General features: G+C 39.7%; 1 protein-coding gene across 1 annotated transcript in view; it reads left to right on the top strand.

Moving 5' to 3' along the window:
- LOC124172810 overlaps positions 1-27,104 on the top strand; it is a 113,505-nt gene extending 86,401 nt beyond the window's left edge. Inside the window, exons 13-16 of the mRNA XM_046552296.1 lie at positions 6,414-6,677; positions 13,543-13,812; positions 15,624-16,606; positions 26,044-27,104. Of these exons, the coding sequence (XP_046408252.1) occupies positions 6,414-6,677; positions 13,543-13,812; positions 15,624-16,606; positions 26,044-26,509 (1,983 nt within the window). The 3' untranslated portion in view covers positions 26,510-27,104. The remainder of the gene's footprint in view (positions 1-6,413; positions 6,678-13,542; positions 13,813-15,623; positions 16,607-26,043) is intronic.
- The last annotated feature ends 531 nt before the right edge of the window (positions 27,105-27,635 follow it).

The following is a 27,635-nucleotide window of genomic DNA, read 5'->3' as shown; positions in this document are numbered from 1 at the left end:
ATTTCTAACAGATCGCTAGCAATTACAGAGGTTAAGGAGTCTTGATGAAAGTCTTCAGGCGGTGAAACCCTCGCTATGGCGAGAGCCAACACTGCAAGGGTCTCGTAAAAACGAATTTTTTAAAACGCTTATTATAGGGTCAATTGACGGTGCATCGGCTATCTCTCGTAATAGCGGGGGTGTCGCTATAGCCCGTACTCGCTTTAACGAGGTTCCACTGTAATGTTTAATAATAAATCGATAAAGTCTGTCTTTCTCTGTGGCCTGTACATGTGCGGATGATCTGCGGAGGGGTGGAGGGGCCCCGTGGATGGCTCCTCCGTGTACGAACGGTCCGCACTCATGTGTAAGCTTCCATTAACGTCAATAGAATCTTATCCGCAAGTGTAGTGTGGACCGTCCACGTCCATGTGAAATAGGCCTAAGCCAGGCAACGAAAATAGCATGTTTTCTCGCGCGCAATTTAAAAGACTTGACGTTATTGCGAAGTGAAGGTGCGATAAATGAATGACGATCTCAAAATTTTTGTGACGTTATCGCGAAATGACGTTAAACGGGGTGACGTAGAAAGAGGACTCACTGTATATAAAAGAGGATGTATGCGTGTCTGTCCGTTATGGGTTTCCATATGGCTGCTACATAGGTACTTCTCATGCTTCCAAAGCCGGTAGTTCTACTTTCAGTCGTGTCGGATGTACCCTTTCAAGTTTTTGTCATAACCGTGTGTTACATTACATCATACAACTTCTGCTTTAAGTGAGTCCTCGTTTAACGTTGTCGATTCGTTCCTGAAAAGCTCGATGTTAAGCGAAACAACGTTAAACAATGCAGTATTTCCCATGAGAAACAATGTAAAAAATTTAAATTGGTTCCCAGCAATCCATTTCTTCGTAAAGAATCCAGAATTTCCCGGGCGAGAATCCAAGGAGGCCAATTATCGGAGCCGTAACTTAAAGCAGGCATCGCGACCAACTTGGAGACACCTGAACAAGGCTAAAGATAGAGAATAAATGGCCAAAATGAAAAAAAATCTGAGACCCTGAAGCAAGAGAATGAAGGGCGATTCACTTTTCGTCAGGGTTGATTGATTTAAATCATGATTTAAATCACTTGATTTTTATTTTTTTAAATCAGGTGATTTAAATCATAATGTGATCTATATGTTTGATTTTTAAAGAGTCAATAAGAAAAGGAAGCTGAAAGTGCATAATTTTGATTTTTATTTCTTAATTAATACAATGAATCGACAGTTATCAGCACAATGGTGGCTCTTAAATAGAAATGATACTGTAGGAATGCATGTAACATGAGAATAAAAAAAAATGGCTTTGGTTAGAATACTAGTGTATCTGTTGAAAAAAAATTGTTTTCTGATTTAACTTGTAAGCGTAGGCACCATACAAAGTTGCAATTACAGAATTTTTCCAAACTTCATATGCTTTAGAACCGCATAATATAGCACATTTGATACTTCCAACGGCAATGTTATATTATGCTGGTGTAATTTTTAATTTGATACCATTGGCATTTCCATAGTTCTCTCCCCTGATTGACTAAATGTTGTATTAAGTTTAGAGTATGTTGCCTCTTATTGTTTCTGCAAACGATCATTATCCAATATGCTGCCCAAATAGTTAGTTTTGCAAATATCTGAATTTTTGATGAATGGAGAATCATAAAAATCTCATTTAAATCAATAAAACCTGATTTAAATCAAAAAAATCAACAAAATTGATTTTTTTTAAAAAATCATGATTTTTATCAACCCTGCTTTTCGTTATGACATGAATTCTTTAACCCAGAGGAAATCGCGAGAAACATTCATTACCGATTATTCACTTCAGCATGATGACGATTTCCGCACAGCACAACAATAAAAGGTTGGGAATTAGGCATTATTAAATGAAAAATACAATATGAATTAAGAAAGTATTTTTAATGGAGAAACATCGATATTTTCAGTAACAGAATAAATTTAAATTGTAAAAACTCGACGTGAAAACCTAAAACTCGACCGATCTCTCCAGCAGTCGCACCTTCTTCAATTCTTTTAATAATATCAAGTTTTTGTTCTAATGTCAGCGTTTTTACTTCACGTCTGAAGAACCGCCAGGATAGCCACTCCTCTTCGTGGACATTTTTTTTGTTGGAAACAGAAAAATTTATGGATAATGGGTAAACGAGGCGATAATTATTCGCTCAGATGAATATTTATCATACCTTACCCATGCCAACCTTTTCTGTCGAACGAAAATCATCAATCGCATAAATATAGTAATATTTACTGTGAGTAATCACATCAGATGCACTTGCATCCTATTCGCCTGTCATTTTATTTCATCGTGCATAATGCGAACAACGTTATCGCTAAGCAATAACGACGTTAAATTATCAAGGGCTTCAAATTTTGGACAACATTATCGTGAAACAACGTTGAACGGGACGACATTAAACGAGGACACTGTAAGCGTGGTTTCATTAAGATTATTAAAAGCTGCGAGATGAGGGGAGCCGCCTCGAACGGACTTCGTTTGAGACCCAGCCATTAAGCACGTTCCTGCTGTCATCGGAAGAGTCGTTTGAGAAACGATCACTCTCGGTGACTCCAGGGACGTGGGCTGGCGGCGGCTAGGGGAGGCAGTTGTGGTTGGGCAGGGGGATTGAGTGTAAGGCTTGGGCTGAATAAAGGAAGTTGCTTTGTATGAGAATTTGGACTTGTTCCCTGCTTTGTTTCCCCCGAATCCCCTTACCTTCGGCGAAGACGACTTACAACACACTGTACTTAGAAGCGGCCAGCGCATTACAATATGCATTGCAAGGAATGTGGAGATAGTAATTTTTAAAAATTGTGATTTGAAGAGGCGTTTTTTAGAAAACTGGATGGACCTAGGGGATGAAGAAAAAAATTAAAAAGTTAAAGGCCGTTTTACACGGTACACGGATTTGCGCAATCTGAAGTACGTGCGAAGGCGCAATCAAAATTGCGTCGTGTAAAGCGGTGAATTGCTAGAACACATGCGTGGATGCGAGACGGCAAAATAGCCCGTTCTAATTTCGCTCATGTATTCGCGCAATTCCACGCCATTTTAGATATTAATGCAGCTCTAACCTGCGCAATTCCGTGCCCCGTGTAAAACAGCCTTAAGTGGCTATTTCTGTTTTTAAAAAATGAGTGCAGTAAAGTACGGGTTGCTACTACGAGCTCAACGGTAAACTGAATTTAGGGGCAATAGGGTGGTTTCCTATTATTTTTTTATTACCTAAATCGAAAGATTATTACTCCTGGAGTACATATTTCACGTTTTTAGATTTTTAAATGACGATATCTATTTTTCGCGATCAAATGAAAAGTGAAAAATTTCAAGCGCGCGAAAACGCGACGCGTAAGTAGGAATGAAGGGAAAAAGTCCGTGCGACGCATTTCTGGTTCCCCCTCCCGCCTGGTAGGTGACCTTGATCGAGGCTCTGACCGCTGATAGGACGCAGGATGCTAACGGGTAGCTGAGTACCTTCCTGTCTGGTAGCGCATGGCTTAAAAAAGGTTTATTAATACCTTATATATCGAAGAAAACTTTCCGACCTTAGCCAGTTTTAATAGGTGATTATTAAGACATGTTCCCCTGAGCTCTGTGCCTCATGCATGCATTGGTAGCCTCTGACGATGCATAACTCCTATCCTCTCGTGTAGAAACTAGGTCCCTGTGACGTCACGTGGAGTGGAATCGCATGGGCGCCAATCTGGCCTTTTTCAAATGAGGATAAAATTTGACCCTTGCCACTCGTCTAAACCGGTATTTCAAAAACCAAATAACTTGGGTATTATGAATGCACTAATGATGGGTAACGAATCGCCATCAATGCCTTTTGTTTTCTTTGATGAAGGAAACTACCCTATTATCTAATTGCCTGTGCGCAGTGGTGGGCAACTCTCTGGCGAGTAAACTTTTTAGTTGCCAGTGATTATAGCTGCCAGTGCGCGGGTGCCCGTACCGTAATTTTTGTGTCAACCACGGGATACCTTGGTATGGAAGGTTCCCACTTTCCCACATCTCTGCGTGATCACTTTTCCCGTCGCGAAAAGCTAACAAATGGGGGACAGAAGAAATGATCGTGTGGTTCAGGCTTAAGATTCAAAAAAGCAAAGAATAGGATGCCAGGTGGCTTCAACATCAACAACAACAACAGTGAAAAAAACAGGTTCCGTATGACGCACATGAGATCAGATTATACCCCGCTCTTTTAATTGATTTATCATTATTAGTGTCCGTACATGCGCAGACCAATAACCCCGTGTGTGAATGCATACCCAAACAGAAAGGTTTGCACTTAGGGGATTATTAGGTTAGTGTAGAGATGCGATGTAGATGCGATGTGCGCAAATAAATGCAGCATAGATGCGATGACTGGACTTTTATGACATCCGTACGCAAATTCGCCTTTTCGACGGCAATGTTCGTATATTTAGTGCCGAGCGCAGTTTAAAAGCTCACCGCTTAAAAGCATGTTAGCTGACTGGCCAGCTGCCAGTTGGCTGGGACTCTATGTGGCTGCGAACTACAAGTGGGCACGGGAAAACTACACCTCCGCCACTATATGTCTTATTCCTTAATTTATTATTGGTCTACAACATAATTATTTAAAATATTCTGTATTTTGTCATATAAATGTGTTTCACTATATCTTATTGTCATCTACCTCATTATGAAAATAAAAAATAGACGCTACAAAATGCGATAAACTGTTATTGAAAGTGAGATAAAGTAAAAATGAAAGTGCGATTTATTCTGTACTTTGTCATATAACTGTGTGTTCACTACATTTTATCGTCATCTACCTCATTATGAAAATAAAAAATAGATGCTACAAAACTGTTATTGAAAGTGAGATAGAATAAAAATGAAAGTGCGATCTTCACGTATCTCTACTTGTGACTTATGGATAGCTGATCAGATCACCATTTTAGCACAACACCCATCAGGGCAGCATCTCACATTATCAGAAATGGGTGTTAGGTAATTCGTTGACCGCAGCCTTATGTCCAGGAAATGAAAATGTGAGTCACTACGGGAGCTGGAGGGGAACAATTCGAACTTGCTCTTTCTATTAGTGGAAACAAGAGAGTGAGTTTTAGTGTAAATATAAAAAAAATCATCAAAAGCAGAGCATAGATTTTGGCAAATCAAGTCTGCCAAATAGTGACAGAATTTTTAAGGCTGTGCACTTCTTTGAGGCCAAATTAAAATTCCACAATCTTCAAATATCAGTAAATAAGTATCATTGTTATAGTATAATAAGTTAATCTATTATTTGACTAGTCGAGTTGCATATATGTATTCATTATAATTAGCTGGGTTCAGAAAGTGTGATGAAATAAAAATGAAAGTGCGATTTTTCACGTATCTCTACTCATGGCAAATAATTGAGCATACTACCGGGGAAAGTGCCACTGTTTCAAGCGTATTAACCAAATAGTTTTAATTTCACTCGGATAGTACCGGGACCAGGATAAATCGCTGTGCTAAGGAGGAATGTACCAACCGAATTCTACAGTATTGTCCCAGTCCTATTACTCATTAATGTTTAATTGCTTTTTATGTTGTTATATTAGTGTATACTTTTATTTTTATTTTATTTTATTCCCAAACCTCCGAATACAGCTCTCGTGGGCCATTTTAAATCGGGGTATCCAACAAATTCAACAATGAAACGTACACGAACAACCATGCCCTGGATAAGCGGAACTTACCCAGGCGGGACTCGAACCCGCGACCTCATGTTTGGCAGGCGAGGACTTTACCCCGCCGCCACTGAGGCTGTCAAATTGAGGCCGGAAAATACCAAAACCAACATGCACAGAATTTATCACAGAACATGCAACGGCATATCTTATTTCCTATATATGTATTGCTATTGTTTCCTAAAATTGGGTTTTAAATAATTTAGAAAAACAAAAAAAACAAAAACCAGTTAATATTCCTGAAGTTAACGGCGCACAAACTGATACATTTGTTCATTTGCAACAATACCTCGCATTCTTTAAATAACTTTTATCAAAATGCGGCTGATTGCACATTCAAGTCTCCTGTTGATACGTAAGTATGAGTCATCATGTGCGTTTAACAGAGGATAGTGTAATTACTTCCAATGTTGTGTTTAAAGAGGTCCTCTGACCTCAATTTGTACATGAACATTCCAATTACATTTGTACATAAGACCCTGCCTTTTTTTCCTACATTTTAGAATTAGAAACGCACCTATCCCTCTGTGGACCTGCATTGAAAAGAGCGGGGGAAGCCCGCTGGGAGCAGGCGCAGCACGCTCGTTACTCATTAACATTTCATTGCTTTATATGTTGTTACATCAGTGTACTATGAATTTCAATCATTATCGTTATCGTTTTATTCGTTTTACAGGACATTGTAATGGCCGACATCCACAGTTACGATGGTGAATCATCGAATGATCCTGCTAAGCTTCTGTTGGCCATTGGTGACGTGACCTATGGCCTGGCCTCGACTTCAACTGACCAGGGTGATAAAGCAGAAGCTGGGAATGCGAGCAGTGCTGATTCTAGCGAGACGTTGCTTTCGAATTTGCAGAACAATCTGAGTATGGCGATGCAGACTAGTCTTGGGAAAGAGGCGGAGACAAAATCAGATGAACCATCCGGGAAAGAGGTAATAAAAATTATAATAATAATAATCTTTAATGTCCAAAGACCATATACATGGTATAGGATTCGTCAATTTACAATATAATACAGAAATATTTTTACAATTATGATTATCTTTACTAAATGTTTACACGAAATGATTTACGATAAAAAAGTAATTTCAAGTCAGATAAAAGTCATTTTGACATGTCTTGAAAATATTCCTCAGTTGAATAGTACAATTTTTTGTGTAACATTTTTTGAACTCTATGTTTGAAACAGTTAATGCTATTTATATCTCTTATCTGTTTGGGCAATTTAATATGTATTCGCAGACCTATAGCTTTAGGCCCCTGAGTGGTTTCTTTGATGCGGGTATAGTTCAGGTGTAGTGCATCCTGGTTTCTGGTGTAATGATGGTGAAAGTCAGAATTCCTCAGGAACTGCCTTAAGTTTGCTTTAATAAATAACAAAGCTACGAGTATGTATACACATGGGAGTGGGACGGTTGCTGACGTTGATGCCTTGTTGCTATGCCGTGAGGGGTCAGGGTTCCGATGGAGAACGACAATTTTGAGCATCTTTGTATATTTAACCCTTTCGAGATGGCAGTGTTTTCGTCTTAGCATGACTGATGTACTGAGCCCCAAGAGACTCTTCTTTCTCGTGGTACGGAGCATTTTTGGAGGACATTCGTTAAGAAGGGTCTCGCTGAACCTTTTTCGACCCCTCCCCACTGGGACTCCGCATTATCTCGGACTCCGATAGTAGTTGTGCTCCCTCCTTTCCGGCATTGGTTCGCGGTCAACTTATGTATTGCTTATGTGTATTTATCATACGGATAATTGTTGCTTGCACGTAAATTGCAGACTTTGAATTGAATTCCTCATTTTTTCTGAGCATTGTCAAATTTTAAACGAAGTTCTAAGGTCAATATTAACGCATTTAATGCAGCAACAATTTCCATGTTGATGTTTATACATAACTCGAGATATAAGTTAATATTTATCATAGAATTTCGTTTAAAAACTGTAAACGCTGATTAAAAGACAAATAATTCAATTCTTAGTGTATATTTCTTGAGAAAAGAACAAATACTTAATTCTAAAACTGACTGGATAAACAATTGAATGACCGCTGTCCCTTACCGCTAAGAGGGGTGATAAAAGACGAGGGGTCAGGGTTCCTGCTCGTGGATTCTGAGGGTAAAGCCTAAACCCTGCAGTGTTGGGTCCTGAAACAAAGAAGTCGTACACCCGTGACCTTCATAAAAGGGGGAAAGCTAGTAAACGTACAGTGAGTCCTCGTTTAACGTCACTTACCGTTCCTGAAAAATGTGACGATAAACGAAATGACGTTAATCGAAAAATAATATCCCATGAGAAACAATGTAAAAAGTGAATATCGGCTCCTAGACCTCACAATTCCTACGCGAAAAAATTTTAACGTATCATATCTGGGTCATTTTTTACGATGGGAATGCCAAGCTATGGCATAAATATGAGTTCCTGTCTTCTTCGACGGCAATAGCAGCACTGACGTAAATCCTTCCCCATTTTTGTATCTTCCCGCTTTTGCTTTTCGGCTTCGCTATGGTGGTTGCCCGGGCGAGCATCCCTGGGCATCATCATCGCTGAAACATCGTCGCAGTTACAGGAACCATAATTATTGTGAACACGGAGAAAAAAGTGACGACAAAAACTCCGAGTTCTACACGGAAAAATGCCTTGAAATCACTTTTTAGGTTCCTGAAAACCATAATGCCAAGTAAAACCTTGCGCACCTACGCAAAAATTCATTTTGCAGAACTTTGTGCTTAAACCGTAATCGCAATTAACAATAAACACACCGTTTTACACTTCGTTTAGACTGACTGTATTACCGCCCACAAAACGAACAACCTGCAACGCCCGCCGCTTCGCGTTTTTTTCTCGCACGAAATTTAAAAGCCTTTACGTTATCGCGAAGCGAAGGTGCGATAAACGAATGACGGTCTCAAAAATTTCGTGACGTTATCGCGAAATGACGTTAAACGGGGTGACATAGAATGAGGACTCACTCTATGTACACGGCATTCGTTTACTAGTGAAAGAAAATCTCTGACGAAAATATACGGCTTCCGTCTCCCAGGTCAAGAAACGTCCACATGTATATTTTGTCTTTAGTAGGGAAAAGGTTAAATTTGAGGAAAAGTGAATTTCTTCTCTTTTTACATCCTTATCTACCTGTCCCATGTTTTGTGCAGAAAAATACCACAGAGAAAAAGTCGTTGTGAGGGGTTAGGGTTCAGATTCAATCAGAAATTAAATTTGAGGAAAATGGAATTTCTTCTCTTTTACATCCTTATCAACCTGTCGCATGTATTGTGCAAAAAAATTCCACAGGGGAAAATTCATTCGCCTTGACCAGTGGAAGTTTTGTATCAATTGTGCATTGTGGGTGACTCCGTTACAATTATCACCGCAGCTAGACCAGGTAAACTGAAACCAGTCAAGAGCAAACACCTCTTAAAAACCTAATACGAATGAGAAGGCCTCCGTTAGGTGGAGTTTCCATTCAGTATACAGTGTCACTCTGTCCCCTTCTATTACAAATTGGACACATGGAGGCGCACTGCTAGGCGGAGAGGACTTCTCTGGGGGTCGGAGAAGAGCGATGCGAGCAGTATAAATAATACAAAATATATGATGGCTTCCGAGTCCCTATCTCCGGATATTTTGCTTTAAAAACGCCAGCTCGACCTGGAAAAAGGTAAATGAATGCCCGCCATTAAGGGGAAAGAGGTGAGTGGGACGGTTAGTGACGTTGATGCCTTGTTGCTATGCGGTGAGGGGTCAGGGTTCAGATGGAGGACGACAATTTTGAGCATCATTGGATATTATTGGGGTCTGTTATGAACGAGAGGGCGGTGCACCTCCGTGAGGTGCAGTTTCTGTTTGGTATACGGTGTCACTCCTTCCTCTGCTATTACGAACTAGACTGAGAGGCACCGCCAGGCGGAGAGAACTTCTCTGGGGGTCTGAGAGGAGCAATGCAGGAATTTTAAATAATACAAAATATATGAGGACTTTTGAGTCCCTATCTCCGGATATTTTGCTTTAAAAACGCCAGCTCGACCAAGAAAAGGTCCGCCGTTATGGGGTCGGAGTCACAAAGGCAGGGTAGCTGGCCATGGTGTCACACCAACCCACTAGCCGTGGTGTGTCTCCAGTGGCGTAGCCAGGAGGGAGGTCCGGGGGTCTGGACCCCCCCCCCGAAATATAAAAACAATTATTTTTCTTCATAAGAGTAAACAAAATATTGAAATATTTAGAATTTACAAAATATTTCTTTAACAAATGTAGTTTTTTAAATTAGGAAAAGTGTTAAAATTAGTTTGAAACCCATTATGTACTTAGTACACTGTTTTTCAAAAATTTCCCCCCCATATTATGGACCCCCCCCCCCCGCCCCCCCGAATACAGTTCCTGGCTACGCCACTGTGTGTCTTTGACCGGTGGCCACTCGTGATCGCTTGGGGGTGGTGAATGTGCTTCCATACGGTTCGACACCGTATGCGTAACAACACCGTATCGTAAATAGGTGTCTGATTTCTCTCCAGGGTTAACCCCTCAAGTGTGGCGGGCATTTAATTAAATCCCATCCCAGCGGCCGGGTGAGATTTAAATGACTTCGCCTTTTTGGCATACTATCATTCAATAATTTTTATCTTTCGTAATATACGATCGGTATCGTTGAAAATTTTTGTAAACTTGCGTAATATAATGCGCTAATATACAATAATTTTTCGAGCGATTTGAATAAATATTTATTGTTTTATGTATCTCCTTCTATGAACCAATGTATAAATTTTCAGTTTAGAAAGATTTAAATTTGGTTTCGAATACGCTACGAGATCTCTAACATTCCTTGCGTTTTTAAAATACAGGGTGATTCAAAAAGAATACCACACAACAACTTTAAAAATGTGTATTTAATGAAAGAAACATAATATAACCTTCTGTTATACATCATTACAAAGAGTATTTAAAAAGGTTTTTTTTTCACTCAAAAACAAGTTCAGAGATGTTCAATATGGCCCCCTCCAGACACTCGAGCAATATCAACCTGATACTCCAACTCGTTCCATACTCTCTGTAGCATATCAAGCGTAACAGTTTGGATAGCTGCTGTTATTTCTCGTTTCAAATCATCAATGGTGGCTGGGAGAGGTGGCCGAAACACCATATCCTTAACATACCCCCATAAGAAAAAATCGCAGGGGGTAAGATCAGGGCTTCTTGGAGGCCAGTGATGAAGTGCTCTGTCACGGGTCGCCATCTTAGCATCAACTGACGCTGATGCCTAGTCAACAGCGCCTCAAGCGAACAAATGTACAACTAAATGAAACTTTATAGCTCCCTTAATTCGCTCCCTTAGCTCTGCCTTTTGTCGTTGCAGAGTTTTAAATTCCTAAAGTTGTGGTATTCTTTTTGAATCACCCTGTACAATTACATGACGTACAGTGGAACCTCGTTAAAGCGAGTACGGGCTATAGCGACGCCCCTGCTATTACGAGAGATAGCCGATGCACCGTCAATTGACCCTATAATAAGAGTGTTAAAAAATTCGTTTTAACGAGACCCTTTCGGTGTTGGCTCTCGCCATAGCGAGGGTTTCACCGCCGGAAAAACTTACATCAAGACTCCTTAACCTCTGTAATTGCTAGCGATCTGTTAGAAATGAAGTTAATGGAGTGCTCAGTCTCAAATTTATGTGGTAAACTGTCGTTCGATAAATATAATGATTGACGAAACAATGCTTTGCATGATTTTTATTCAGTGCGGCGCTTATAAATTGTTTGAATAGTTAGTCGTTATTTGAGTAAGGAAATTTAGTGATGCAAAAAAACATCGCCTTTCGTCTGGATTTATGCTTACGTTTATCGGATAGATGTTTATCTGTCGCCGCACCACTCCTGTTCCTGTATATGTGTTCGCAACAGGTATATTGGCTATTATTTGCTCCACCTCCGGTAAAGCGACAATTCGCTATAGCGAGTGTTTTTTAGTGCACCGTGGGGTGTCGTTATATCGAGGTTTCACTGTATATTAGTTATTTGGGGTTGAAGAATTCATAACAGATACTTTTTTTAGGATTAAGCGTTTGCATTCCGGGCTTTTTATCCCGTTTGCTATATTTTTAGTTAACGTGCAGCCTGTGATTGTCACATGATCAATATTTCTTTCTAAGATGGCTTATCAACAGACCGTGAATTTGACGCAATTTAAAAACGGTGAAAACGTGGAAAAAACCGTGAATTTTATACAGTAAAACCTCTATGCAGTTAACCTCTTTACATCATAATCCTCCATACATCATACCACCCCTTTGGTCCCGTCAGATTTACATGTAAATTTATAGGCAAACCTCTTTGTAGTGAACCTCTTTATATCGTAAAACCTCCACTTATCATAACAAGGAGACACCTCCGAGACGGCCTAACTACCTCCGCAAATCATACCGAGACAACAAGAGACCATTAACGCAGCCGCGATTACGTACTTGGAATGACATTTTCAGCAATAAATGTTTCAACTTAATTTTTCTTATATACCTTTAATATGCTGCAATATTAACTAAAAATATAGCCCATCTACGTGATCAATATTTCTTTCTAAAATGGCTTATTAACAGACCCTGAATTTGACGCAATTTAGACCCTGAAAACCTGGAAAAAACCGTGAATTTTATACAGTAAAACCTCTATGTAGTGAACCTCTTTACATCATAAACCTCCATAATTCATACCACCCCTACGGTCCCGTCAGATTTACATGTAAATTTATAGGCAAACCTCTTTGTAGTGAACCTCTTTATACCGTAAAACCTCCACTTATCATACCAAGGAGACACCTCCAAGACTGCCTAACTACCTCCACAAATCGTAGGGAGACAACTGGAGACCATTAATGCAGCCGCGATTACGTACATGGAATGACATTTTCAGCGATAAATATTTCTTGCTTATTTTTTTTTCTTATACACCTTTTATGTGCTGTAAATTTCACATTAACAATTAGTTACCGCAATTCTGTTCCATATGAGAGCATACCTAACAGTCTATACGAAAAAAAGGTATCCAACTATCCAAATCTTTGTAAGTGTCTGTCGAATTGAGAGAGATTACATCATTTTCTCTCGTATCATGGTAAAAATCATGCGATAGCATTCACTTTCTGTAATTATTAAATAATAAATATATGTTCACTAATACATGCATGTTTGTTTAAAGGCATAAATTTAATGGTTTAAAAGACAGTAGTGCCTTTCATTTCCAAGGGATATGAAAAAAATGGTGCCCACTACTGAAACCTCTCTATAGTGAACCTCCATACATCAAATTGCCCAAATTTTGGTCCCTTCCATTACAGTGACAGTGATTTTTACGTGATCAATATTTCTTTCTAAGATGGCTTATCAACAGACCGTGAATTTAACGCAATTTAAAAACGGTGAAAACGTGGAAAAAACCGTGAATTTTATATTTTAGTCGGGGTGAGAACCCTGTTCCCTCAGTTCTGTAAAATTTGACCTGGTGAGTGAAATGAAATGGAATAAAATTATCAGGGTCTCCTAATATATAAGGATTAATTAAAGATATAATTATTACTATAAATCCTACTACATCCTTTCATGAAAAATAGGGATGAAAAGGGATCTTATCTCTATCTCTATTTAGTCCTATTGGGTTATTTGAACCCGTTTGGTGTAAGAAAAGTAAATGTACCAAAGTGGCCGCTGCTACGATAAAAGGCAAAACAAAATGGAATGTGAAAAATCGTGTTAATGTAGTGTTATCTAATGCAAATCCCTCTCTTACTCATTGTACTAATATTGTTCCATTACAGGTTGCCGTGTCACCATCGTCTGTCGTGAGGGGTGAGCAGGGCGATTTGAGCGCCCAGATGTCGCAGTCTGCGAACGATTTGGCTCAGAAGATCCTGAAGGCGGTCGGAGGATCTCCCGAAGGGAAGTCGCCGACAGGGAAGAAGTTGACGCCAATTCAGCCGGGCGACGTCAGGCTTCTGAGGGTGGGAGGGAAAACAGTCAAGGTGTTGATTGTCAACAATGAAGACCACATCAAAGGAACGAAAACATCCGGCGCAGCTCCATTGCAGGTATGCATTGAAAAATACTGTGGTACTGTAAGCCCCTAACTTAATAAACTTAAACTTAAAGTTTAAGTTTGAGTTTCTAAATGAGTTTTCTTGTGGGAGTGGAATTACGAAAAATATTTTATGTAACTTTGTATTCTTTTTTCTATACAAACTATCTTATTCACTGGTAAAATTTTCCGTTCACCTAATACTTGTTGTCTTTTTATGTAAAAAGTCCGATCTTTAGGTTAAAAGTGGCGCCTGCTGACAAGCCTTGTATGGCTTAGCGGGACCCTATCGTTTTTACCGTGCATGTTTATCCGAATTTTGCATATATATATACTTTTATTTAGCGATATATAATATTTATGATAATGTAATATTTTTTCCAATCTCTTTGGAATGGTATTTCATTTATGATATGCTACGAATATTTACCTGATGTTTTTCTTAATCGGAGATATTGGTGCATGGTCTGTGTTTACTAAATAAGTGATAAAAATACAAGAATGTTTAATTTGTTTACTTGTTATTAAACTTGTCATTAAAAAAAATAAATTAATTAATTAAATTAAAACATGAGTATCAAGATTAGGATGAATCTCCTCAAAACTTTTGTATGGAGCATAATGCTTTATGGTAGTGAAACTTGGGCAATAGGAGCAGCAGAGAAAAAAAAAATTGATGCTTTTGAACTATGGTGCTACTGTAGAATGTAAAAAGTTTCATGGGTAGACCGGGTTACGAATGAAGAAATACTGGACAGACTGGGAGTGAAAGCAGACCTGTGGAATATTTTAACTGCAAGGAGAAATAACTGGGTTGGTCATTTACTGAGACAGGATTGATTGGTAAAAACAGTTTTAGAGGGCACTGTGGAGGGGAAGAGCGGCAGAGTTCGGCCGAGGTTGAGTTACATTACCCAAGTGATGGGGGACAGGGGCTGCAACAGCTACCAGGAGCTGAATAGGCTGGGGTAGGACAGACGGAGATGGAATGACTACTGCTAACCAACCCGAGGGTTGACTACTTAGAAGAAGAAGAACTTAATACAGTAGACTCTACTTAATACGAACAACGTTATTACAAAGTACTCGTTATTACGAACCAAATCGTTGGTCCCGACCAAGAGACCTACCCAATCCATGGTAAAAGAAACGTTATTACGAAATTTTCGTTATTACGAACGTCAGTCCCGGTCCTGGCGGTTACGAAATGAATTTTATTGTTAAGTTCCGCAAAAAATCAACGGCATTTAGGTGGATATATGCTACGCTGCAATGGAATGTACTGTAGCTCGGAATAAATCTAACGATTCGATCGTTGGATCATTCTTCCTCATAGAATAATTCTCCAAGGTCGTTAGAACATTAATTGCGTAAGCTTGGTTTCGCTAGTAGTAGGACCCGCCCGCCTATGTGATGGTGCGGGACTCCTATTCCCTTCCCTATCCACTCCCAGAAGGTGTCGTCGGGCTCCTATCGCGGCGGAGCCTCCTTCCTTGTTCCTTCCAGTCCTTCCCCTCCTGCAGGCAGAGGAAAAAAGCTAGCGCTTAGAATCCCTGCCCCAGGAGTAACCGGTGAGCCCGCCCTGGAGTCTCGTTTCCACTGTAGCTCGGAATTACTTATAGAGATAGTCATTACTTCAAGTGGAAAAATTATTTGCGTTCGGTTTTCTTACTCATCAAAATTTTAACTAGACATTATAAAACTGACCCTAGGAGTGTAATAGTGAGTTATCATGAGAACAAAACTCAATATGTAGTTAGTATACTCTCATTAAAATTTGTATCCCATGAAAATTTATTTTATTCGTCCATCTTATAATTGCAGGGACTTCCGGTGGATGGTAAGGCATCAGTCGTTGGACAAGTAGCGACACAGGGCGTGCCGGCAATTGGCGCTGCTCCCAGCGTGGCACCAACATCTGCGACACACTCTATCAAGCCAAACGTGCCGCAAACTCTGTTACCGAAACCCAGTGTGCTCCAAACTGTAATCACAACGTTGCCAACGAAAGTCGTGACTCAGACGGTACCCATCCCTGCGTCTAACATAGTTGTATCCCCCAATATGATACCTGTCGCTGGTAACAATATACTGTCAGTGGCATCACCGGTTGTGGCTCCCAACGTGATTCCGATTGTCGCGTCGAATCTCATGACGATCAGTCAACCGATGAGCATAGTGACGGCTCCGGCACCGATCTCGATGAGTGGACAAAAGGCAATCACGGGCATGCCCGTCATCATCGAATCTGCCGACGGAGTGCCGGTCAAAACAGCCGGGAACGTCACTTTGGTGGACGCCGGCGGGAAGAACGTGCTGACGACGTCGACACCCAGGCAGGCCGTCGCGAAGATGTCTCTGAGCAAAAAATTGATGGCCATCAAAGGATTGACTCCCGTTCCTTCCCCTCAACCAACGGGCTTAGTCGGCACAGCGATCGGAAACATTCTGACGACCTCGCCGAACGTGAGGGTGGTCAGCGTGCCGCAAAAGATCCTGCCGAAAGGGGCCATCATCGGTGGGAGGAAGCCGAACATTTTGTCTTCACAGACGAAGACGGCGTCTGCCGCGGCCGCCTCCGTGCCTTCGTTCGGTGTGAAGCGCGCAGCACCCACGGTCGTCAAGGCCGGCGTGTCCAAGTTGAAGGTGCGCGTGGTGACGGACAAGGGGGACGGGAAGGAATTGGAGAAGAAGCAACATCCGTTGGTGAAGGCGGCGCTGTCGGGAAAGCCGATCGACTTTCAGGAGGAGCTGAAGAAACTGGATCCTGAAGAGAGGGTGGGAGGCACTGTTGAAGGGTCTAAAGGGTAAGTCAAGCATTCGGTTTGTCCCCGGTGTTATATATAATAATAACAATAATTGTTTATTCTTACGGGTGTTAACCCAATGTGAAAAAAAGTGTTACATAAATAAGCATATAGACATAGTGTTACATAAGTATATATAAGAAGCATTTATGCATTATTTAACACTTCAAACAAACAATAATAAATACGAAACAAATGGGGGCATCTTCCCAAGCTACTGCCGAAGAGATGAGCATATTTTGGGGATGACTTTAGTGATGAGTTATCATATGGTCACGACTTTTACGGTTTGGTTTTGAGAGGTTTCAGTGATAGACTCCATTTTTTCATCTCCTTCGGAAATGAAAGGCACTACAGTCTCTTAAACCATTATATTAATGCGATTAAATAAACATGCATGCATCAGTGAACATGTATTTATTATTTAATAATTACAGAAAGCAAGCGCTACAAGACCCACTAAGCCCTCCACTTACCAACATTCGACCTGCATACCTACAGTAAAACCTCTTTACATCATTATGGAGGGGACCAAAATTTGGGCAATTTGATTTAAGGAGGTTCACTATAGAGAGGTTTCAGTGATAGGCAGCTTTTTTTCATCTCTTTCGGAAATGAAAGGCACTCACAAAGTCTTTTAAACCATAGTCTTTATGCGTTTAAACAAACATAAATGCATTAGTGAATATATATTTATTATTTAATGATAACAGATAGCAAGTGCTTTCGTGTGATTTTTACCATGATTCGAGAGAAAACGATGTGATCTCTCTTAATTCAACAGTCACTTAAAATGATTAGGATAGTTAGATAGCTTTGTTCTTATTTACTGTTAGGTATGCTCTCATATGGAACAAAATGTCCACAACTAATGATTAACATGAAAATTACAGCATATTTAAGGTATATAAGCAAAAAAATAAGGGTGAAACATTTATCGCTGAAAATGTCATTCCATGTACGTAATCATGCTGCATTAATGGTCTCTTGTTGTCTCATACGATTTGCGGAGGTTGTTAGGCTGTCTCGGGGGTGTCTCCTTGGTATGTTAAGTGGAGGTTTTACGAGATAAAGAGGTTCACTACAAAGAGGTTTGCCTATAAATTTACATGCAGATCTGACGGGACCCTAGGGGTGGTATGAAGTATGGTGGTTTATGGTGTAAAGAGGTTCACTACATAGAGGTTTTACTGTATATATGTGATAATAATAATTGTTTATTCTTACGGGTGTTAACCCAATGTACAAAAAAGTGTTACATAAATAAGCATATAGACATAGTGTTATATAATTAAGTATATACAGTAGAACCTCGCTTTTACGCCCCCGCAATTTACGTTTTCCCGCAATTTGCGACATTTTCGTCGAGTCCCGATTATTTAAGTATCTCTACAATGTTAAGTCTTCCCCGCATTTACGCTGACAAAATTTCAAATGACCCGCTATTTACGCCAGGCAGCCAAAGGGAACATGGCGGATAGCGCACCGTAATCAAGAAGAAAGAGTTTTAGAGATCGGAGGCAGGGATAACCTTTTTGCAAGAAGGTTGCAAATATAGGAAAGGAAGTTGTATTTACAACCTTTTTGCCTTTTTGGCATACCTGTCACCAGCCCCACTATCATTAATACGGCCTCTTTGAACTACTACAATAATTCTTTCTTCATCTGTTTCTGACCACTATCGCGGGATTTCCTGAGACAGGTTGTTTGCGAAGTTTAAATTTCTTTTTAAGTATTGTAGGTTTTCCACTTCACTTGTAAGCATCGTAGTTACAAATATAGACGCTATGTTTATACTCGTAGTCGTTCTCGTGATGATCCACGCACTGGGCGTTCTCCTTCGCGTATATTATTACCAAGTTCTTCGATTAATTTTAAAGTCGTTTTAATCATAATCTCCTTTTCCCTGCTTTTTTTCGCGACAGCGTCAATAAACGTAAATCAAATACGGAATCGCCTAGAAATGAGAGAGGGAATTTTTTTTCAATAGAAGATAAAATAAAAATGTTGGGAAGAGTTGACTCGCGCATGTATAGGTTCACGCGTTTCCCTTGCCAAAGAACTTTGGATTCCAATGTCCACATAAAACACTAGTTTGCGAGTTTTAATAACACACAGCTGTTATTAAAACTCGCAAAATATAGAAACCAGTGCAGTGGATTGCGGACCCATTGCAAAGAGGCGAAAATATTAGAGATGTGCGAATAGTATCCGCGAATACTCAAATACCTTGAATACTAGAAAGTATTCGATATTCGAGGTCTCGAATAGTTATGCTAAAGATACTGTCTCGAATACCTCGAATACTTTGAATTTCGCATCATACACTGTCGCACGCGCGTCGTTGGTAGTTGACTCGGAAAAATGTAGAGAACTGTAGTCGTTTAGCGCCGTTTTACGCAAGTTGACGAATTACATCAAATTCGTGGATTTGAGCGGTGAAAAGAGTTCGACGAGGGGAACCGAAAATGTTCGGGTGAAAAAATCCGAAAATCCCCGATTCCCCCCACCAGGAGAACATCAGTGCCGTGGGATAGCAACCTTAGGGCATTTCCCACGATCCGCTATCCCCCTCCATTCAGCACTCGCCTCACCCACTCTGACGCTTTCCTCTTCTCCGAAATCAAACAAAAGGTCCCAGCTCGCGCAGGGATCGTATTACGAAGACCTTAGCTTCGAAAAAAATATCGAGTTACGAGAACAATAAAAACGTGTTTCACGCCCTCCCCCCTTTTCTCACCCACTGACCTTTTTCTGGCTACCTGCTTCGAAGTTCCCCATTTCTGGGAGTCAACTGCTGCATGAGGAGGGATACTTACATTAGCGCATTTCCCAAGATCCGGTATTCCCCTCCATTCAGCACTAGCCCCCAGCACTAGCCCTCTGAAGCTTTCCTCTTCTTCGAAATAAAAAAAAGGTCACAGCTCGCGCAGGGATCATATTACGAAGACCTTACAAGCTTGACCTTATTAAGAAGACCTTGTTAGCTTCGAAAAAATACCAAGTTACACGAGAACAATAGAAACGTGTTTCGGGCCCTCCCTTTTCTCCCCCACTGATCTTTTTTTCCTACCAGCTTCGAAGTTCCCCATTTCTGTGGAGGTCAACCGCTGCATGAGTCATCTATTAGCACAAAAGGTGTCTAACAATGACTTTCGTCAGTTGATACTACACCTTTATTGGATTGAAATATTTGTACTGTTCGCGTAATTTCAAAAAGAATAAGACCAAACACGACGTATTTCTGAGTTTATTTAAGCATTTTACGCAAAGAAATAAATGTCAAAATACGAAGGAGACTTAGCATTCTGGCGAAACTCGATATCCGCGCAACTGAGCTTCTCGGAAGTTGATGCGGTATTTTTTTTTCGAAAACATATATCAAGTTACAATTTATGAGTTATGCTATGAATCTCTATTGTCACAGTCGAAGGGATATTTTCTCAGGATTTTTGGTTTTGTCCCCGCTAGCAATTCGAATTCATCTGCTTATCTCTTGAGAACTTCCATAGATGGACTGAAAATAATTGAAAAAATCCGGTGGAGAAGCGCCTGTATTTTGCAAAACGCCTCGGATTGTCCGCTAGCACTTGACAGAAGGAGTGAGGGTAAAGCGAGCTACCTGTTGAAAATAAGAAGTTGGATGAAGCCGAGTATCAGATCGGCGTGCCGCAGAAATGGAGTTTGGTAGATAAGAATATAATATACATCAGACAGAAATCCATCGTAGCAGTGTAAAAGCCTAGATGGCATGCAATCATTTTTTCGCGAGGTGGTGTGTCCCCTTAGGATATTTGAAAGAGATGTTAGTTGAATCAACTATAAGCCCAAATTGTTTCCATAAAATTAAAATATTCCATTAATCAGCTAAATTCCGGTTTGAATCCTTTGAAGGAAATCTTAATCACTCGCCAAAATCCTGGGTTTCCTGCTGCATAGGCAACCTAGTCAAACATTCCCGCATTTATCTTTTTTTTCGTCCCCCCTGAAAAACGATAGATCGAGGTTCCACTGTATACCTTTTTATTTATACATTCATCAAGGGAAATAGAAACTTAGTAAGAAATAAGAAGCTTAAAGAAATAATATGCTTTGTGCAATTCTAGTATTCGAGGTATTCAAAATTCGAGGTATTTGAATATTCGAGCAATGATTTAATATTCGAATTCGATATTCGAGTTTGAGAAATCTGCTATTCGACCCATCTGTAGAAAATATGTTAAGTAGGTACAGGCATCCCCCGAGTTACGTATGTCTCGACTTACGTAAATCCGTACTTACGTAAGCGATAACCGTATTTCAAATGATTACGTTAATTTTCGAATGCGAGCGCGAAGAAGTATATATTCGCTTGTACAACCTATGGTAGAAAAAATATCGAATAGTTATAGAGTTTTTTACGTGCTGAAAATAACAAAGTGACCCATTTTTGTCATTCCTCGAAGGAAATTTCATTAATTTCTGTAGAAAAATCGCTTATAAATCCCAAGTCAATAATCAACGTGAAAATTTGCAGTTCTAGCGATGGATGTGGTGGCGTATGTGGTTGCGCTCATTCCTGTACGACACAACTTGTTATACAGCAATCTCTGAAGCGCCAACGCAAAGGTTCGACTTACGTAAATTTCGACTTACGCATAGTCTGCCGGAACGCATCTCTTACGTAACTCGGGGGATGCCTGTACTCGAAATATGATAGACTAGAAGAAATTTTAAAAGAATGGTTTCAGTGCACCAGGTCCTCGAACATACCCATCAGCGGAGTTATTTTGAAGGAAAAAGCGCAACATGTGGCAATGAGGCTGGGAATTGAAGACTTCAAGGCTTCAAACGGATGGTTAAACAGGTTTAAGACTAGGCATAATGTTGTATACAAAACAATTTGTGGTGAGTCCAATAGTGTTGTTCCCCAAACAGTAGCACAGTGGAAGGAACATCGTTTAAGTGAGCATATAGAAGGGTATGCTCCAAAAGACATTTTCAATTTTGATGAGACGGGCCTTTTTTCCAATACACTTCCCCATAAGACTTTAAGAGTTTAGAGGTGAATCTTGCCATGGTGGGAAGCATAGCAAAGTGTATTTAACAGTACATATTGTAAGGTGCTAATGCTAATGGTAGTGAAAAGTTAAGGCCATTTGTCATTGGAAAATCCAAAAATCCCAGATGTTTTAAAAATATCAAGACAGGTGAGGAGGATGATGATGATACAGAAATGCCAAAAGAAAGCACAATCAATGCTATATCTGCTGTAAGTGCACTAAGCTACATTTACCAACTGTTGCAGGAAATGAGAGAGAATTAGAGCTGTTGAACATCATAGAAAAAAGAGTAGAAATAATTTGCACAAATAAAATGACCAATCAAACAAAGATAATGGAATATTTCCAGAAGAAGGCTAATTAAAAGAACATATTGTAATGGTGCTTCTTTTTTCATCACTGAATTCATCCCAGAATATTGAATTTAAACTCTGTGATATAAAATTATTTGCTTTCAATTTTAAGAAGACTTTTTGAGAGTTAAGGTTGATACATATTGTTTTTAATTAAATGTTACATGGATTTTAAGTCGAATATTTTTTTTAGTTTGTTCAAAGATTAAAATATTTTTACTTTAAAAGATTTTTTTAATTTTATGGAGTTAATGGAATATGTTTATCTGTTTTACTTATTTATCAGCAATTATCTGTGTTAAAGGATCTCTTTCTGAAGACTGATGTTTTGTAAGATCTACCTCACTGAGAGTTCAGTACAAGTAAAGAATTTTTTGTTATCATAATTAAAGGTTTTATACTTACTATTCATTTAGAACATGATCCATATGAAAAATAGAACATTTAACTATATTTAAAGGGGTTATTTTTAATTAAATTTTGCCTAACCTCGATTTTACACTTTCCCGCGATTTACACTTTTTTTCCTTGTCCCCCTCAAAAGTGTAAAGAGGGGTTTTACTGTATAAGAAGCATATAAGCATAAGTAAGCATTACAGTGGAACCTCGTTAAAGCGAGTACGGGCTATAGCGACACCCCCGCTATTACGAGAGATAGCCGATGCACCGTCAATTGACCCTATAATAAGCCTGTTAAAAAATTCGTTTTTACGAGACCCTTTTCGGTGTTGGCTCTCGCCATAGCGAGGGTTTCACCGCCGGAAGACTTTCATCAAGACTCCTTAACCTCTGTAATTGCTAGCGATCTGTTAGAAATGAAGTTAATGGAGTGCTCAGTCTCAAATTTATGTGGTGAACTGTCGTTCGATAAATATAATGATGACAAAACAATGCTTTGTATGATTTTTATTCAGTGCGGCGCTTATAAATTGTTTGAATAGTTAGTCGTTATTTGAGTAAGGAAATTTAGTGATGCAAAAAAACATCGCCTTTCGTCTGGATTTATGCTTACGTTTATCGGATAGATGTTTATCTGTCGCCGCACCACTCCTGTTCCTGTATATGTGTTCGCAACAGGTATATTGGCTATTACTTGCTCCACCTCCGGTAAAGCGACAATTCGCTGTAGCGAGTGTTTATTAGTGCACCGTGGGGTGTCGTTATATCGAGGTTGCACTGTATTTAACACGCCAAAAAAAAGTAAAAGGTAGCAAAAGATAACATGTGATCAATATTAAAAGTTATAATGTAACATATGATTAAAATCACGTTATGATATATAAAATACTAGCTGACCCGGCGAACTTCGTACCGCCTAACAATCAATGAACTTACAGTTTAGTTATACCATTCATAAATCAAGAGCGGCTGTATCGTCTTTAATCCCATTTAATTTATTATAGTAAAATAAGGATACATATTCAATAAAACTACATAAATGAGTACCAAAATTGCTTGTCAGAAAGACATTTTTTTATTGAATCAACATAGGGTGGATCGGAGCACGTTTACGCGGATTTTTTTCAATGAATTATCTTACGTTTTAGCTTAAGAAACTTTGGGCACTGTGGTTTTATGAAGCAATTAATTAAATAAAAATTATGCGCATTCAGTTGTTGGCTATTTGTATTATTAACCGTAAACAAATGTTTTTAAGTCCAAGACTGTTGCGTAAACTTGGCTTAACACAACGCCAGACCGACGCTTGACTGATGCTAAAAAGCGTGTAAGAAGAGCCCCTATGAAGCAGCGTTCGTATCAAATGACTTTAGTCGCCCCAGTTATAGTATCTCTGTTTGGAAAAAATGCACTGCTTACACGTGCTGCATGCGTAAACGCACTACGGTGTGCCCTACACATTCGGGTTTAATGTCTTGCGTCAAGTACTTTCTGATAAACAACAGTTTGTGTTTCGTTATCAGGCGCAAGATAAAGCGGATGAAGCTAAATAAATATAGCGAAGCGAAGCAATGACGCAGCGAGGGGGGTTTTTGGGGGTTAAACCCCCCCCCCCCAAGAGCTCAGAGAATTTTTTTTTATAAAAACTTTTGTTACTAATATTAGGGGAACGGATGAGTAACAAACAAAAAATATTTTACTGTTCACACAGCCGCACAACCCACTATTTTGAACCATTTATCTTAAAAATGTCTGGGGGGGGACTCCTACACCTGTCGCTTACCTTAGCGAGTTTTCTATACCCTACAGACCATTAGTATTAGCTGCGCCTAAAAACCCCCCTATCCTTAGTTCCTAGCTCCGCCCTTTAAGCGAAGGAAGAAATACAGCAGATGGTTTACCGACTCGTAAACATACCACGTTTAATTGACCATGAGAAAATCATGGGTTTTCATTAGCACATGAGCACAAACATCACAAAAACTGAAAGACTGACCATGCGATTTGTCGTTATCACGAATGCAACACGAATTGGAATTTGAATACGTTTAACCTCAAAAGGGCATATACATTGGGATCATGGAATCTTCCGAATGAGAACTTTCTTATCTTTGAATTTTACTTTCAGTAAAGTCGCGTGAATCACATTCATTATCAATTTTTTTAATCACCAAACGCGTTCGGTTGGATAATTATGGTTGGTTTAGGCTTCGAAAGATCATGAACACAGAGCCTACATTTAGCTGTAAATCGTGCCTTGGTAATCCAGGTTCGTCCAAGGACTTAAAATATTCAGATAGATAGTTGGTGATTTCGTCTTCGTTTGTTACGCAGTTAAAAGATTTGAATTCATGCAGAGTACCAACTACTTGATCCTTATTTACCTCGTTTTGTCATCCTTATCTTCGTTCTAGGCCGTCAAAATTGTTTGCTGAATCAACCATTTTTTATTTTTGTGGTGATCAATCATATTCTGGAACACTGTTGATGAGCTCACCTTCAGATGAAATTAATTTGAAAGCATTCCGAGAAAGTGAATTCAAACTTCTCGATTTCTTGACAGGAACACGGACATTACCGTTTGTCAACAATTGCTTGGAGATTTGTTTACAAACACGGTAGTGAAGAGTCAACTCGAGATGGGCTTACAATTAGCTAGAATTAAATTATTTAAATAAAATTTCAATGTTTTGAATATATTTAGTAATTAAAATATTATATTGTTACGAAGCTCGGTTATTAAAGTGGTAAAAACAAAACAAATTATTTAATTTGTAGTTTTGACCGACTTATCAATTGTTGTGTTACTATAACTCCTAAAAGCATGTCCATAGGAAAGAGATGAATTTTTTGTGTGAAATTATCCTCTTTTTAATGGCCTATATGTTAACCCCGCCTGAGACGAATCCAAAGAACCAAATCTCATTGAAATCGGTGCAGCCGTTCTCGAGTTATAAGTGTTCTAACTAACACGATTTTCGACTTTCTTTTATATATATAGATGTCAATGCCAAAAAATGATCAAGAGCGTGGATAAGAGATAAACTCAAATTATTTAACTAAAAGAGATATAATCTGCATAATAAAAAGACATCAATTTTGCAGGAAATTTTTTTTTTTTTTTTTTTTTTAAGATAAAAGCAGAGTCAAAATGAATGTAGAAATTATTTATGTCTAAAAGTAATTATGCCAGGATGGGTTTATCATTTTCATCTTAAGTCAACAATCCCAAGTAGGGATGTGCAAGTACTCGAAAGCTCAAGTCGAGGCGAGTAGTTGGTGATCGACTCGAGTGTTTCGAGTAGTATTACGAATGTCGTGTCGAGTCGCCTAGTTTCGATTACAGAGCTGTCGAGGCCAGTTCAGAAATGCATACATTGGTAATCTCAGACATGTAAAACTCCTATCTACTCGTATAGAAACTAGGTCCCTGTGACGTCACGTGGAGTGGCATCGCATGGGCACCAATCTGGCCTTTTTCAAATGAGGATAAAATTGACCATTGCCATTCGCCTAAACTGAGATTTCTAAAACCAAATAATTTGTGTATTATGAATACACTAATGGTGGGTAACGAATCGCAATCAATGCCTTTCGTTTTCTTTGATGAAGGAAACTACCCTAATTCTTTTTTACTTTCCAGGCAAGGGACACCGTCTGGGGGGACTACTTCATCGACGACGGGCCACGCTGCAGGGAAGGACGAAGATATCCAAGTCATTACTTTATCACCCCCTACTTTCGGAAGCAGCCAGCGTCCCAGAATGGTTGCGCCGTCCACTGTGTCCCAGTTACGGGTCAAGCAGGCTGAATCGTTGCAATCCATCCGCATCGCGTCCCCCGGGACACTTAACAAGAAGATCTCGCTGTCGCACATTGCGGTTTTGAACAGCAGCACGCAAGGCCAGAGAGCGTCGCCCGTGAAAGGAAAACGCAAGCAGGAGCTAACGGTGAAAAGTTTGGACAACGTAGGGGCCAAGAGGTCGTTCGAGGAAAGCATTGATGCGGACGATTGCGTGATTGTCGATGAAATTGGCACGAGAATGTCCGACCCTCCCGAGGTCTTCTGCGTCGACTCGAACGATTCGTACGGCGTCGAAGTGAGTTGAAGGAACGTCTCGACGTGAAACGTTAAAAAAAAAGGTTTGGATTTATGAGCCTGCTTTCACGTCCTCGTTTTAGTCCTGAAAGTGCCATTGTACGTGATGCAAGGTTGTGTGTCTGTTTGTTTCGCAAAATTCCAGCCTGCGGCTGCTTAAAATCCAGCTGAATCATGATAAATTCTAGTTATTCTCAACGCGAAGGAATTCGTGGGGAAACAGAAGAAACATCTTGGGCGATTATGTACTCTTTTTGTTTCTCTAGGTGCTATTATGCAATTTGCTCGGTTGTGAATTTACTCACTTGTATCATGAATATCCAACCTGTGCAGTTGCATTTTTATTAGTTGCGATCAAAGCAAAATGTTCAAAGTCGAATCTTATAAATACTGTATATGTATATGTATGGCTAGACAGCCTGAATATGTACAAACTGTTCCATTACTACCCAAAGCAATCGTATAATGTGAACATATTTAATTTATGATTGTTGGGAGTGCAGCAGCTGTGTTTCTGAATTTACAGAAACGGTAAAATGTTTCATCATCTCCAAATACAAAGATTTCAAATTAAAAGTGCAGCCACGATCGTGAGCAATCTTGAATGGTTTTTCATTGAAGGTATTACATGTACTTTATTCATTTCATCTCTTCGGGTGAGCTGGTGTGGCCAAAGCAAGCGGAGATGAGGGGAGGGAGTGTTTCTCAACATGTTGCTTTCCCTTTGCCAATCAGCAGACGGCATGCGTGGCCTAGCGCTTCATTTCAGGAAGTGTTTGGTTTTGTTCTTTTCTAAGTTCCTGCTGTACAATTTTAATGTCACGTCTTGCAAATTTACTTCACTTGACGTGCATGCATTAAGTTCGTAATGAAGTAAGTCCTTGGCATGTGAAGGAGATGAGTTCCGAGACCTTGTTGAAAATACAACTGTAGTTATGGGAGTGAGGGAAGGGAAAGATTCTTGACATGTGAATTTCCCTCTACCAATCAGCAAACAGTAGGCGCTGTGTGAGTCGCTCTCAGACCTCTGCCGAGTTAACAATGTGAACCTGCTCGCGGAGCAGTGTTGCCAAACCTGACTTATTCTACTTGTATGTCTTTAAGTACGTCTATCACCAACGGTGCCTCATTCAGCG

Source organism: Ischnura elegans, assembly GCF_921293095.1.
Source record: "Ischnura elegans chromosome 13 unlocalized genomic scaffold, ioIscEleg1.1 SUPER_13_unloc_3, whole genome shotgun sequence".
Classification (NCBI taxonomy): domain Eukaryota; kingdom Metazoa; phylum Arthropoda; class Insecta; order Odonata; family Coenagrionidae; genus Ischnura; species Ischnura elegans.
Note: the sequence above shows the minus strand (reverse complement) of the source record. Positions and strands in the feature narration are given on the sequence as shown.